The sequence below is a fragment of the Chinchilla lanigera genome, unplaced genomic scaffold (genome assembly GCF_000276665.1).
Source record: "Chinchilla lanigera isolate Chin_1 unplaced genomic scaffold, ChiLan1.0 scaffold00055, whole genome shotgun sequence".
Lineage (NCBI taxonomy): Eukaryota > Metazoa > Chordata > Mammalia > Rodentia > Chinchillidae > Chinchilla > Chinchilla lanigera.
In genome coordinates this window covers 3,186,669-3,198,888 of record NW_004955456.1, presented here as the reverse complement: position 1 = coordinate 3,198,888, position 12,220 = coordinate 3,186,669, and the positions used below count along the sequence as shown (strand labels likewise).

General features: G+C 57.3%; 1 protein-coding gene across 1 annotated transcript in view; it reads right to left on the bottom strand.

Moving 5' to 3' along the window:
* The window catches only part of LOC102025542 (protein cordon-bleu), a 94,928-nt gene that overhangs the window by 27,068 nt on the left and 55,640 nt on the right, over positions 1-12,220 (bottom strand). Inside the window, exon 5 of the mRNA XM_013520574.1 lies at positions 10,367-10,464. Coding sequence (XP_013376028.1) covers positions 10,367-10,464 — 98 coding nt within the window. The remainder of the gene's footprint in view (positions 1-10,366; positions 10,465-12,220) is intronic.

Here is a 12,220-nt window from a genome sequence, read left to right as displayed (position 1 = left end):
GGAGCACGTGGACCATGAAGAAGATATGCTGACCCGCAAAGCTACCGAGAGACAGGAAGGAGACGCGGGGGTAAATTACCCCCAGCCCTGTCCAGCAATCTGGTAATTTCATGGTCAAGAGAAAGTTGGCAAACTTGAAGACAAACTGAAAAGCAATCACACTGGCAAAAATTAAAGGGGAGCTGTCCCAGCCTCCTCGATCAGAACCAAACTCTGAGTCAGCTCTGAGGACCAGAGACGGCCCTCGGGCTGCTCAGGCGGCACGGAGACTCCCATGGAGCACGCGGGGACACGCAGGTCGCCTGTCACCTGCCGCTCCAGAGCCCTGCTGCGTGGCCAGGCGATGCTCAACCCAGGTTTTAGCAAGACGTTTCCTTAATGATCTGATGCTGGCTCAGTCACCACCTCCGACTCATACGTCTCCTGACACCAGCACGAAATACACTCTCACTCGACAGTCACCATTTTAACACACGAGGCGCTACAGGTCTGAGCAGCACTGGGGGAAAACGGGAGGCCCCAGGGCGGGGCTGGCACAGCTGGCTACACACAGTCGAGCCGAGTGGCCCGGACAGAGCCGCTCGCTCCCGACTTCAGCAAGAGCTGCAGAAGGGAGCACTTTAACCGTGAGTGACTGGCACTCTGCTCCTCTGCAAGTCCTTGTACGTGTACCCACTCATCAGCAGCCTTGACCCCACCTCCCAGGGCACCCAGGTACTCGGTGCCACAGTCCTGTGGTCACTCTGCCCGCCTGGCCTGGGCTCCTGACCCTCCGGGCCACCTCTGCGCCCCTTCCGTTTGCAGGGCTGGGCGCTCTGCCTAGAAGCCATCTCGCCAGCATCTCCTCGAGCACATCTGTGAGATAAAGGCAAGAGAAAGTCCTTCCAGCAGCAGACTGTGGGTGCCTGGCAACGGGTGCTTCGTGCCTTCTCGGGGCTCTGTGGCTTCCCCGAGTGCCGTTTCCTGTAGCCAAACAGGGACTGCAAAGCTGGAACTAGTTCTGAAGTTAAGAGTTGCTCCATACCCAGACCACGGCCAGTGCTGGTGGGCACGGAGCAGTGTCCTCCTTCTGGCCGTAGCATCCATGTGGGGAATTCAGTGGCCTTGTAGGTTAGGTGCTGGCTGGGTTAGGGCCCTTTCTAGCCGCAGGCCTGACACCGGGGTGCCCTGGCTCTTGAAGCCCAGCTTTCTGACTACCTGTCTTCTGTCCAGGGCCAGGCTGCAGGGTCCCCCCAGTGGGCAACAGGGAAGGGACCCAAAGCCCCAGCCCGGTTTGTTAGGAAGACGCCCCGATGCCCCTTCTCCTAGGAGGGTGGGGCCTGCTGCTCCCAAGATTACATGCAGACGCCGCTGGCATCTTCTCCAGGCTCCTGATCTGGCCTCTCCTTCGAGTCCTGCCTGCCCCGGTAAAGGGCAAGATAAAGGGCTTACCCCGCGTGTGCCCACTGCGGGGGAACCCGCAGCGTGAAGGCGCCGTTTCTGTCTGCACGTGGCTGACGTCACGCAGACTCGCTCTCAGCTTTGAAGGGCTGCGTCCTTACTCCTCTAAACATATCACTGCGAAACTGGTCTTATGGCTACAATTACTTATTATTTCTAACAATTACATCTATGCACTGGCAAGAAGTTTAGCAATTTTTTTTTCTTTATTTTATTTAACTTTTTGCAGTACTGGGGATGAACCCATGGGTTTCACACCGACTTACACATCGGCCCTAAATGTCTTTATTTTGGGACTGGGTCTCAGTAAGTTGCTAAGTTGTCCGGGCTGAGTTCAAACTTGGAATCTTCCTACCTCAGCCTCCCAGAGTGCTGGGATGACCGGCGAGCGAATAATTTTTAAATAACTAGGATAAAGCAAAACCTAGAGGGATAAAGCAGATGGAAAAATGATTTCTCCCAAATTTTACTTGAATAAATATAATTCATTTCAGAGACACTGCGTGCAGACAGGGTTGTTGCATGGACTAGCGGGTGATAGTCCGGTTGCTGCTGTTTTAGATTCGCAGTGAGCTCGACTCCTCGGCCCCTCACAGACAGGCACACAGCCGGTCCCCTGCGGAGGGAACGAGCAAGATGCGGCTAGACCCCTCAGCTCCTCCTCCTCTCTGTCATCAGGACAAGGAGGGGAGGGCTGGCAGCAGGGGTGAGGTGGGGTCTCCGCTACCTTCCCCCCACTGGGACACAATGGCCAACACCACAGCTTAGTGAGGAGAGCTGCCTTCGCTCAGGGCTTCAGTCTGTGCTCGGCCGGCTCCAGCCGCCTCCGAGGCAGGAACAGTGTGGGGGAGGGGGAAGGAAGAGCGTGGCGGCAGAGGGAAGCTGCTCACCCCATGGCGGCCAGGAAGCAGAGAGGAGCTGGGGACGAGAACTCCCCCTTCCCGGTCACACCCAACCAGGCCCTGCCTGCTACAGCACAGTCAGCCCCGAGGAGCCCGGCGCCTGCGATCCACGCACCCTCCACACAGGAGATGGTGGGGACATTGCAGATCTAAACCACAAGGCAGGCTAAGGAGGCTGCAGGAGCTGTCGCCCCAGGTACGGCCTGGTCTCCCGGCCGAGCACGCAGTATGCTCTTCCTCTTCCGCCGGGCGTCACGCTGCGGCCCCCACGCGCTGTTCTCTTCTCACCGCCCTGCCATCCAGACAGCCACGTCCTGCAGCTCTCTCCGGGAACACGGGGGCGCAGAGGCAGGCACGGGACTCCTGGGCTGGCCTGAACTCCTCGTCATGGATGTGTCCCCCCACAGTCACCTCTCCAGCCAGCAGAGGGACAGACGACCGTGGTCATTCTGGAACCGGAGCTGCAGAAAGCTGCAGTCTCCATCCCTGGTGACTGCGCCGTCAGAAGTGCTGAGCGGAGCGCCGAGGTCTGACGCCGGCCTCTGGGTGCCCAGCACGGGCTTGGCACCGCACTAACCCCACCCTGGCTACAACGCGGCCACTCAAGGCATCTGACAGCCACAAGTCTCAGCCCAGAGCAGAGAGGAGCGACGGAGCTGTGAGCTGTGGCCCTGGGGAACTCTGAGCCGGCGGGGGAGGCGGGCTTCCCGGCAGACCTCCGCCCTTTCTCCTGGGTGCAGCCCTTGCTCCAGCTCTGTGGCACCCGAGGCCTCAGGCAGCACCATGAGTGTCCCCAGGCAGGGTCTCCCTGAGGGCCGGGGCTGGGCGCAGCCTGCTCTGTTCCCTGTGTGACCACAGGACAGGTCAGCTGATGGAGCCGGGCACGGTGGCACACACCTATAATCCCAGCACTGGGGAGGCTGAGGCAGGAGGATCCTGAGTTCAAGGCCAGCCTGGGACAGGATACATAGCCAGACCATCCTGCCACAAAAACCCAGTCGGTGAGCCCAGCAAGCAGCGCTGGGGCCCAGCCTGGGCAGGGAGGAGAGATCAGCGTGCCTCACACTGCGCAGTAACCCGGCCCTCGGGAGGCTGAGGCCGCGCGGAGGTCTGCAAAGCGGATCACTGCGCCACGGAGACAGCAAGGGAGGATCTGGGTCCACAGGGGACGTGTTCAGAACGGAAAAGTCAGGGAAGCAGGGCTTCTCCCAGGAAGGCGGGTGGGGGGGCACGCCAGAGAGACAAGGCACAGGGGAGAACAGACTTGGCGGGGACAGCGCACCAGCAGGGCGCGAACCCTGTGCGGCTCTGCAGGAGGCAGGATGGCGCTCGGCAGGAGAGCGCCCAGGAGGAGCTGCAGGCACAGCTGCCTTCAGAGACCCACCGCGTCCCTCTCACCACCGGACGTCCGGGGAGCAGCACTGCGGCCTGGCACGGCTGCCCCATCCACAGCGCTGTGGACATTCTCTGGGTGCAGGATGACCACACAGTCAGGGTGACAGCACGGACTGGGTGGGACCCCGGAGCTTCCTGAGCCACAGCGCCCCCTGACGAGGATGCAGTGGGGCGGGGAAGCAGAGGGGACCTGGGGTGTGGTGGCGGGGAGGGGCGCCCAGGCCACAGCTCTGCTTCCCTCCCTCTCCGCGAGGCTGAAACGTGACGGCCTGGCTGCCAGCCACGGCGCCAGGGAGGCAGCGGCCCGGGCCGCCCTTGAGGGGAGCTGGGCTCCAGCGCCGCTCACTGCCTCCCGTCGGGCGTCCTTCTCAGGATTTTGCAGTATTTCAGGTTCTGCGTCTTCACGTTAGGGACCCTCAACTGCCAAAATCCACACCACTATTCCAACACGAATAACCTCCAGAGTCCGAGGCACTCTGGCCACAGGGCTCTGGGCTCGGAAGCCTGGCTCGTCTTCCCCTGGTGAGCACCAAGTGCCTCGGGGAAAGCCATCAAAGCTTTAAGCCCGGGGCCTCCCTCTGACCATCCGGCTTGCCTTCGCGAGAGTGCCAGGGATTGTTACCCACCACCCCAGCGGCCAGGCAGGGGCGCAGAGAACCGAGTGAGCGCAGCTTTCCCCAACGGCACACTGTGGTGCTCTGCCTTGCAGCAGCGACAGGACTCAGAGACGTGAGCGGCAGCCTCGAGGGCCCTGCCCCGTGCGGCCGGACCACAGCCTTTTCCAGAGCGCCGGGCCGCCGCCAGACTGGGGCGAAAGCCTGATGCTTCCAGACCTCACGTCCCCTGGTGCCTTTCCCGGGCTTGTCCACAGCAACACACCCGACCGAAACGTGCGGGCTCTGGGGACAGAGGTGGCAGAGGGAAGCAGCCACAAGAGCAGAGAAGGCCCATCCTTCAAGCAGTGGGGCACTGCGTGCAGTGGGGCGCTGCGTGCAGTGGGCCTGGACTCATCAGGGCCACACAGTCCTCCCGGGACCGGCGGAAGCCGACAGCGCTGTCCCTGCAGCGAAGACAGACAAGTCCCTGGGCAGTTATGGTTGTCAGTTTTTAAGTCAGGATACAAACTGCAGGAAACAACCAGCACACTGTGTGTGTGTGTGTGTGTGCACGCACCTGAGTGTGCATGTGAGCATGGCACCCGTGTGTGTACACATGTGCGTTGCATGTGTGCGCGACAGTGTGTGTGCACACAGCTCTGGGGAAGAAGCCCAGGCCTTACGCAGCAGACAAGCTCTCCCTGACGGGCTACGCCCTGCCTCCCTCTCGTGGCGGAGCCCCAGCCCTGCACAGGTGTGGCGCAGAGCATGACACTCAATCAAGCCCCACTCTACGCGCAGGGGGGCGCTCGCCGAGGGAGGCTCACATCGCTGGAAAGCAGGAGACCACACGGGCAGGGAGATCCCGGTGCACCCCGAAGCCTCCCACGTGCCCCTTATTGTATAATCTTGAACAAAAGAACTTCCTAGCAATCCAGGCTGTACTTGTGAAGCAGCCCCGCAAAGCAGATTTCCCCAGGAATTAGCTCTGTCCCAGCAGCACACAGTAACCCCAGGACCCGCCTTCTGGCCCCGTCTGTGAGCTTTCCAAGGGCTCAGGGGTTTGGTTTGCGCTTTTCCTGCCAGGGTGCGGCCATTTGGGGTTCCCTGTGATCCTCTCAGAGCAGGGCCCCGGGTGGCGACCCGCTGTCCGGCCGTCCGCAGGGCAGGCCTCAGGCAGCAGAGATGCAGGGGTTCCCTGTCAAAAGTGCTCTTCCAGTCTCCTCTCGCGAAGGTGACCGTCCCCTGCTGTGGCTCCTTGTCCACTCCTGGGGTCCTGACTGCAGCAGACCCTGGCAGAGCCGGGGTTGGGGAGGCCACTTCCTCCTGGATGTCAGGAACTTGAGCAGGCTGTTGGCATGGAAACCACTTCAAACACAGCGAAGAAAACACTGGAGAAGGACCGCATTTCAACCACAGCCTGAACAGGGTAAATGCGCAAACCCCCTCCAGATAAACCCATTTTTTACAGAGGCAGCAATCTTAAAAACTCATTCACCAAGATTTTATGGCAGCAAGCAAGGCAGTGGTAACTGCGGTGCTCCAGTGAGGAAACTGCAGGTGGATCATATTTGCAGAATTTACTTTTAGCCCAGGGATGGGGCCAGAAAAGGGCAATGAATCCCCACAGTGAGTTCCAGAAAAAGCCAGCAATGACTGACACCCCCCCCCATTTCCTGCAGGACACAGAACACCCGGTCTGGGGCTGCAGCCTATAATTGCTGCACTTGGGGAGGCTGAGGCAGGACACTGGCCCTGCCCGGGCAACTCAGAGAGATCAAGTCTCAAAATTCAATGGAGTCGGGGGCACTGCAGACATAGCTCAGTGCAAAGACTCTTGGTTCAATCCCCAGCACAGAAAAAAGAAGTACAGAATAGATAATTTCCTGGAAAATATAAAAAATGTAAAATTCCAGAAAGTCACTTGAAGTTGCTTGGCAGGTGAATATATTTACTGTGATGCAGGCGCCGTTTGTTTATGGAAATGAAGAAACAGCTTCATGACTACCTTTTCTTTTCCAGGAGGCTCACCATTCCAGGGAAGGTCTGATTGCTTGGGTCATCTCTGCGAGTACGCATTTCTAATGTAAATCTGTTCCCACAGAGACTAGATAAGCCACTTGATCTTTCTCAAGGAAAAATAACAGCTGCAAACTTTCTACTAAAGCTCTGGTCACTTCCCCGACCACTGCAGACGGCTTCCTGTGGGTGCCAGGCGAGGCCGTCCTCACTGACCTCACCAAGGTCGTGCAGCAGGACAGGTTGGTGGATGAGGACAGTGGAGACACGGCGCCCCCTGCTGGGGTTGCGTGGAAGCTCCTTTCAGGCATCTGCCTCCGCTTGGCGCCAGGGGAACCCCCAGGGTGAACCTCAGGGTGCCGTGCAGCTCCCAGTGACTTGGGACTCAGAGACAAAGTCAGCAGCCGCCCTGCAGCAGGTGGGGACAACGAGAGGGGGACAGTCATCCCTGCAACAGCTCGGTTCTCTGGCTCCAACGGAGGAAGAGATCCACATGGAGACGGGGCTGGTTACATCCAGCTGGGATCTGCACCCCAGTCGCTTCCTCCTCCGTCCCCACGGACAACTGGGCAGGAAGAGCCCCCCAGGTCCCTCCACACCACACGTTCACAGCTCTGAAGGCCCCGGGACCCACGCCTCTGATGCTGTGCCTCCTAATTTTGCCCAGGTTAAGAGTGTCCCGGCCTCGGGTCTTTCAGACTAGAAGTTGATGGGAGATTTTTCAAGCCAGCAGCAGAGTGTGCTTGAAAACTCTTCCATCACCAGCACGACTGCTAGCAGAGATCCATATTAAACGCACGAGAGGGCATCAACAAACTCGGTCCACCAATCAACCTCGGGAGGGTGGCCGCTCGCTGTGCCTCTCCGAGGAAGACCAAAGGCGACCCCAGGCCTACAGCCATGCACAGCCCCATGCGGGAGCCAGGACCCGAGTGGCAGCTAAGGTCATGAGCAGCAACCATCATTATTTCATTAAGTGCTGTCCTGCCCCAGGGCTTGAAGCCAGTAAATCCTTTCCTCCCAGCCACGACCAACCCACCACACGGGAGCTCCATTTACAGACTCCGGGATACAGCAAAGGCACCCTTGACTTTTCCGACGGAGTGACAGGCCACATCAGCATGGAGACGTCTTCTCCCTCCCTCCTCGGCGTGGCAGGCCACGGTGTGGTCCGCAGCCTCGCCGCAGGCCTGTGGGTGGCACTGAACAGCCTTCCCACGCATCTCCCACACCGTGGTGAGTGTGGGGAAGGATGTCTGGCAGCAAGCGTTTCAGGGTCATAGGGTAATCGCATGCGTCGCTGGGCTAGGTGCTGCCAAGTTCCCTGCCAGTGTCGGAGCCGCACGGTGCCCAGTCTGCTCCAAGCTTAGCCGACACAGTTCACTGGTAAAGTTTCCGATCTCTGCCAGTCTAATAGATGGTACACCTGCAGCTGACGAGCCGCGCCCGTCCACGGCTCCCCGGGGGCGGGCTCCTCGGCCAGCTACCTCAGTCCTAAGGCCTACTTTCAGGAGGCAGAGTGAGAAGATGGAGAGCGCCGGGAAATTCTGAAGTCCCACGCCAGGACACATGCTGCCAGATTCTCCCGCATGACCTGCAGTCACCTTTCTTCACTCTCAGCTCACTGAAACTTCTCGCACATGGACTGTGTCTTGTACGTCCAACTACAACAGTGCGTTACGAGAAAGGACCTGCGCAGCACACAGTGGCCTGACGGACTCAGCTTCGGCAATCACATTGGCAGTCACGCTCCGAGGGGCCAGTAGGAGGCGCCCCAGACCTGTGCAACACTAGAGTCTTAAACCCACTGCCTTGAGTGCTGTGCCGTTTTCTTCTCCACCAGTGTGAGTGAGCTCACTGTCGCCTGATTAAAACTACGCTGCTTTGCCCTTGCTGTTGTGTGCCAACTTTTGGGAACGCAGAAACCCATCCCAGGCTCCACCGCCCATGGCAACGATCTAATGGGTGGTGTTCTCTGTGTGTAGAACAATACAGTCTCTCTCTCCCCGGGCTCCCAGATAGACTAAGTGGGGCGGCGCTTAGCACGGAAACCCAAAGAACCAATAATTAGAAGAGCGAAATAAGAAACAGACAACAGGAAACGGGGAGACAGGCCTTTTGCAAACGGGGAAGAGATCTAGAGATGGAGGGCACGGGAGACAGGACGGACGGAGAAAGAAGTAAGATGTGTTGTGTGACGCACCGGCTCCCTGGGTTCAACCCCCAGCACTGAAAACAAGAAGAAAAGGAAACATCCATCTGACACTATAATCTCAAGTAATCTTGACAGAAGAGGAGATGGCCAGGAGAGGAAGAGGGGAGCGGAGGGGAGGGCAGGGGAAGTCTTAGCGTGGTCTTCTACTCAGCCAGGATTGCCCAGGACACGGAGAGGACGAGAGCACACGTGTCTGTGATAAACACAGGGTGACCGGCTGACACGGGGAGGCGAGGCGCGGGCGAGGAGCAGGCGCCCAGCTTCCTGGGTGGGGCCCCTCTTCCGCTGGCCAGAGCACTCACACGGCAGCCTGTTCCAGCTGTGCTGCCCATTTTAAGCCACACACTCCATGGTGTGGTCTTCTTTAGTCTCATTTGTTAGTAAGGAACAGCACTAGGTATTGCTAATGCATGGCGTGATCCAAGTATGTGGTTACTGTTTACACTGAAAACACTTATTACAGTGAAAGTCACATCGCCATGAAGCCTTTCAGAAGGCCGCACGTTGAGCACTCTCATCCCATCGTTCTCGCCGCTTTCTGAAGCAGCTCTGCAGCCTGCCTTCCTGAGGGTCTTTCCTCGGTGTGATCAGAAATACAGTGAGGGCTGCTGCCAGGCGCCACCCAGCACACAGGCAGCTCGTAAACGCACGCTGGGTCCTCATCCACCTTCCTCGGTGGTCCGGCACTGTGCGACCTCTGGCTCCTCCCCAGCGTCACACTGACCATGAAAGGAAAAGTTCTGAACTGATCCGGGACACTGAGGCAGGCACACAGCACAAGTGAAGACCCTAGGAAAGAGGGCTCTGGAGACGCTGCGGGAAGCGGCGGGGAGGAGGGATGAGAGTTTCTGAACCGAGGGAGGAGCCTGAGGGTTGTTAATGCACCTTGTACTGTAATAAACTCTTAAAAATTTAAACATTCACCACATTTGTCTATTACACTCTGTATATGCCTGCGAAACAAACAGGTTAAGGGTAATAAGCATATTCTTTTCTGAACAGTTAAGAGGAATTTATAGTTTTGGGACTCATAACTAATTATAAAAAAATCTTTATTTTTACTCTTTGTACTATGGCTTTAAATTATTCGGTAACATTAAATAAAAAATATAACTTCGAAGAAGTTTTATTTCCTAAACACTGACAGTATCAGCAAAGTCAACTTATCTTCTGGTCCATTCCCTGGTCCTGCAAGAGAGAGCTGAGGACATCCAATCCTAGGCGGGAAGGCAGCACACACCCACCCATAGTTCCCCAGATCCTCATGTGGTAGGTTTCAAAGGTGACAGCATTTGTAGGGATGCAAACTATTTTTTTTTTTTTTGAGACAGGGTCACCCTCTGTAGTTCAGGCTGGCCTTGAACCCATTATGTAGGCTAGGCTGCCCTCAAACTCACGCAATACTCCTGCCTCAGCCTCCCCAGCACTGGGATTACAGATTTGTGCCACCAGGCCCAGTAGGACTATTGCATTAAAGACTGCACTGATTTACACATCCACAGGCTATGTACTGAGTGTCAAGCACCTGCCAGGTTGTCCTATGCACCTGATCACTGCCCTGGCCTCGGACCCCACTAGGCTCTGTGTTTTACTGCGCAGGAAATAACTTCACCTGAGATAATTCATTGCTTCAGGGTCAAGTGTGGAGACACAAAGTCAGCTCTCTCTGTGCGCTCCTCTTACCTGAAGGGATTCATATTCCTGTGAAATTATTCAGAAAAATTCCAACACAGGCTCAGTACAAGCATCAAGAAACCGCTTTATGCAACACAAAACCATATGTACATGTAATCCATTACCTTACTATTGCTTCTTTTATTAACTTTGAAAAGTCCCAGAAATGTTTTCTTCTCTTTATCTGTCTCATCGTTGCCAAGTGATGATTTTCTAAACATTTCTGGAAAAAAGAGAAAGCAAGTTACTTCTCAGCAGCAGAAAGAAATTAAATATTTCACTTCTTAAAGAAATGGCAATAAATACATCTTTCACTCTTGAATTGGCAGAAATTCTTCGGAGGGGAAACCTGCAGCTGTTTCCTCTCACAGTGTTTGCAGCTACGTGAAAGCCTCGGGCGCTGTAGGACATCACGGTCTCTAGGGCTTACACAGTCTCCAGGGCTGGGGCTGCATTTTGTCCAGTGTGGGTGTCCCCATTTGGAGAACGAAACACCAAGTAAGTCTGTGAGAGTTTGAGGGCTAGGTTGTCTGACAGAACGCTAATGCAAGCCACTGTGTAACGTTCTATTCGACAGCAGCTGCATTTACATACGCAGGTGAAGGGATTTCAGTTACAATTCTACATAAGCTGACATGTCCAGAAAGTATCTTCCATCACATCGTCAGTGTCAGTGTTACCAGTGTGTTACGTTTGCTTTGGTGCTAAGTCTTCAAAAGGCAGCACTCGCCCTGGGTGGACAGTGGGTCTCCACTCGGACAGGTCACCAGGGGCCCACAGCCACGAGGGGCCCACGGCCACACGTGGCCTGTGCTGGCTCCTTGAGCAACAGGGCTTCCACAACTGCCCTTGGCTAAGATGCCAGTTTAAAGAACCACGACGGAGCTGGGCGTGGAGATGTGCACCTGTAATCCCAGCACTCTGTGAGGCTGAGGCAGGAAAAATGCAAATTCTAGTCCAATCTGGCCGACTCAGCAATTTAGCAAAGCCCTGCCTCAAAATGGAAAATGTAAAAAGGGTTGGGGATGCAGCTCAGTACAGAGACCCTGGGTTCAGTCCCAGGTACCATAAAAAACGAGCATCAGCGGTGAGGTGCGACTGCTGACAAGTTTTCCTGCTCATTCCGGGGACACAGAGGGACGGCCGGGCGGGCGGCGGGGCCCCGAAGGTCCCACCCCTGGGCCTTATTTCCCGTTTCTCTCTCCCACCGTGGCCAGAACGTCTGCCTTTTTGGTCACAGCCTCTAGGGGGCGACGGTTTGCTTCCCGTTCCTGTCCTTGCTTTCCTCAGTGCTGGGCTCTCAGTCCTGGCTCAGCTGCCCGGTTTCTCCTCATCCGCTGGCTGGGTGTGGGACATGCGGCATCGGCCCGTGGGGACCCGGGAGAGATGGGATTCCAGGGCTTTCTGGACCTAGACTCCGTCATCCCGGGACACACCAGGCGCCTGCACCTGGGGCTCACCCTTCTCTCCCAAGGTCGGAACCCAACGAGGACAAGAGGGTGGAAACAGCCGTCCCGGAGGACGGGCACCAAGCCAGCCCTGCAGTCCGTCGTGGGGAAAGTCGCAGCTGGATTTCACAAACTCCGCTGTGCATATTTCAACCCCAACATGCCAGACACCGCGAGTGTCCCGGGACTTCGAGTCTGAGTTAGAGACCAGGCGCCGACAGCGAGTTAGTGAGCGGCAAGACCACAGCCTGGCGCGCGCACCCTCAAGCACGGCGCAGGGACGGACGCTCGCCGCGCCGCATGCAGGGGCGGTTAGTGGGGTCCACGCCGGAGGGCCCACCGGCCACCACGCGGCCACACAGACACACGCGTGCACACACAGAGAGTCACACCGGACTCCGCTAGCGGCCGTGCTGCAGAGGGTGGCACAGCGACAGCTCCACGTCGGGCTCCAGCTCGCTCTGCTCTGCGCTTCAGCCTGCGCTGGGGCTGCGCCGATGGCCTGTGCCCCGGGCGTGGGGGTGTCGTGCC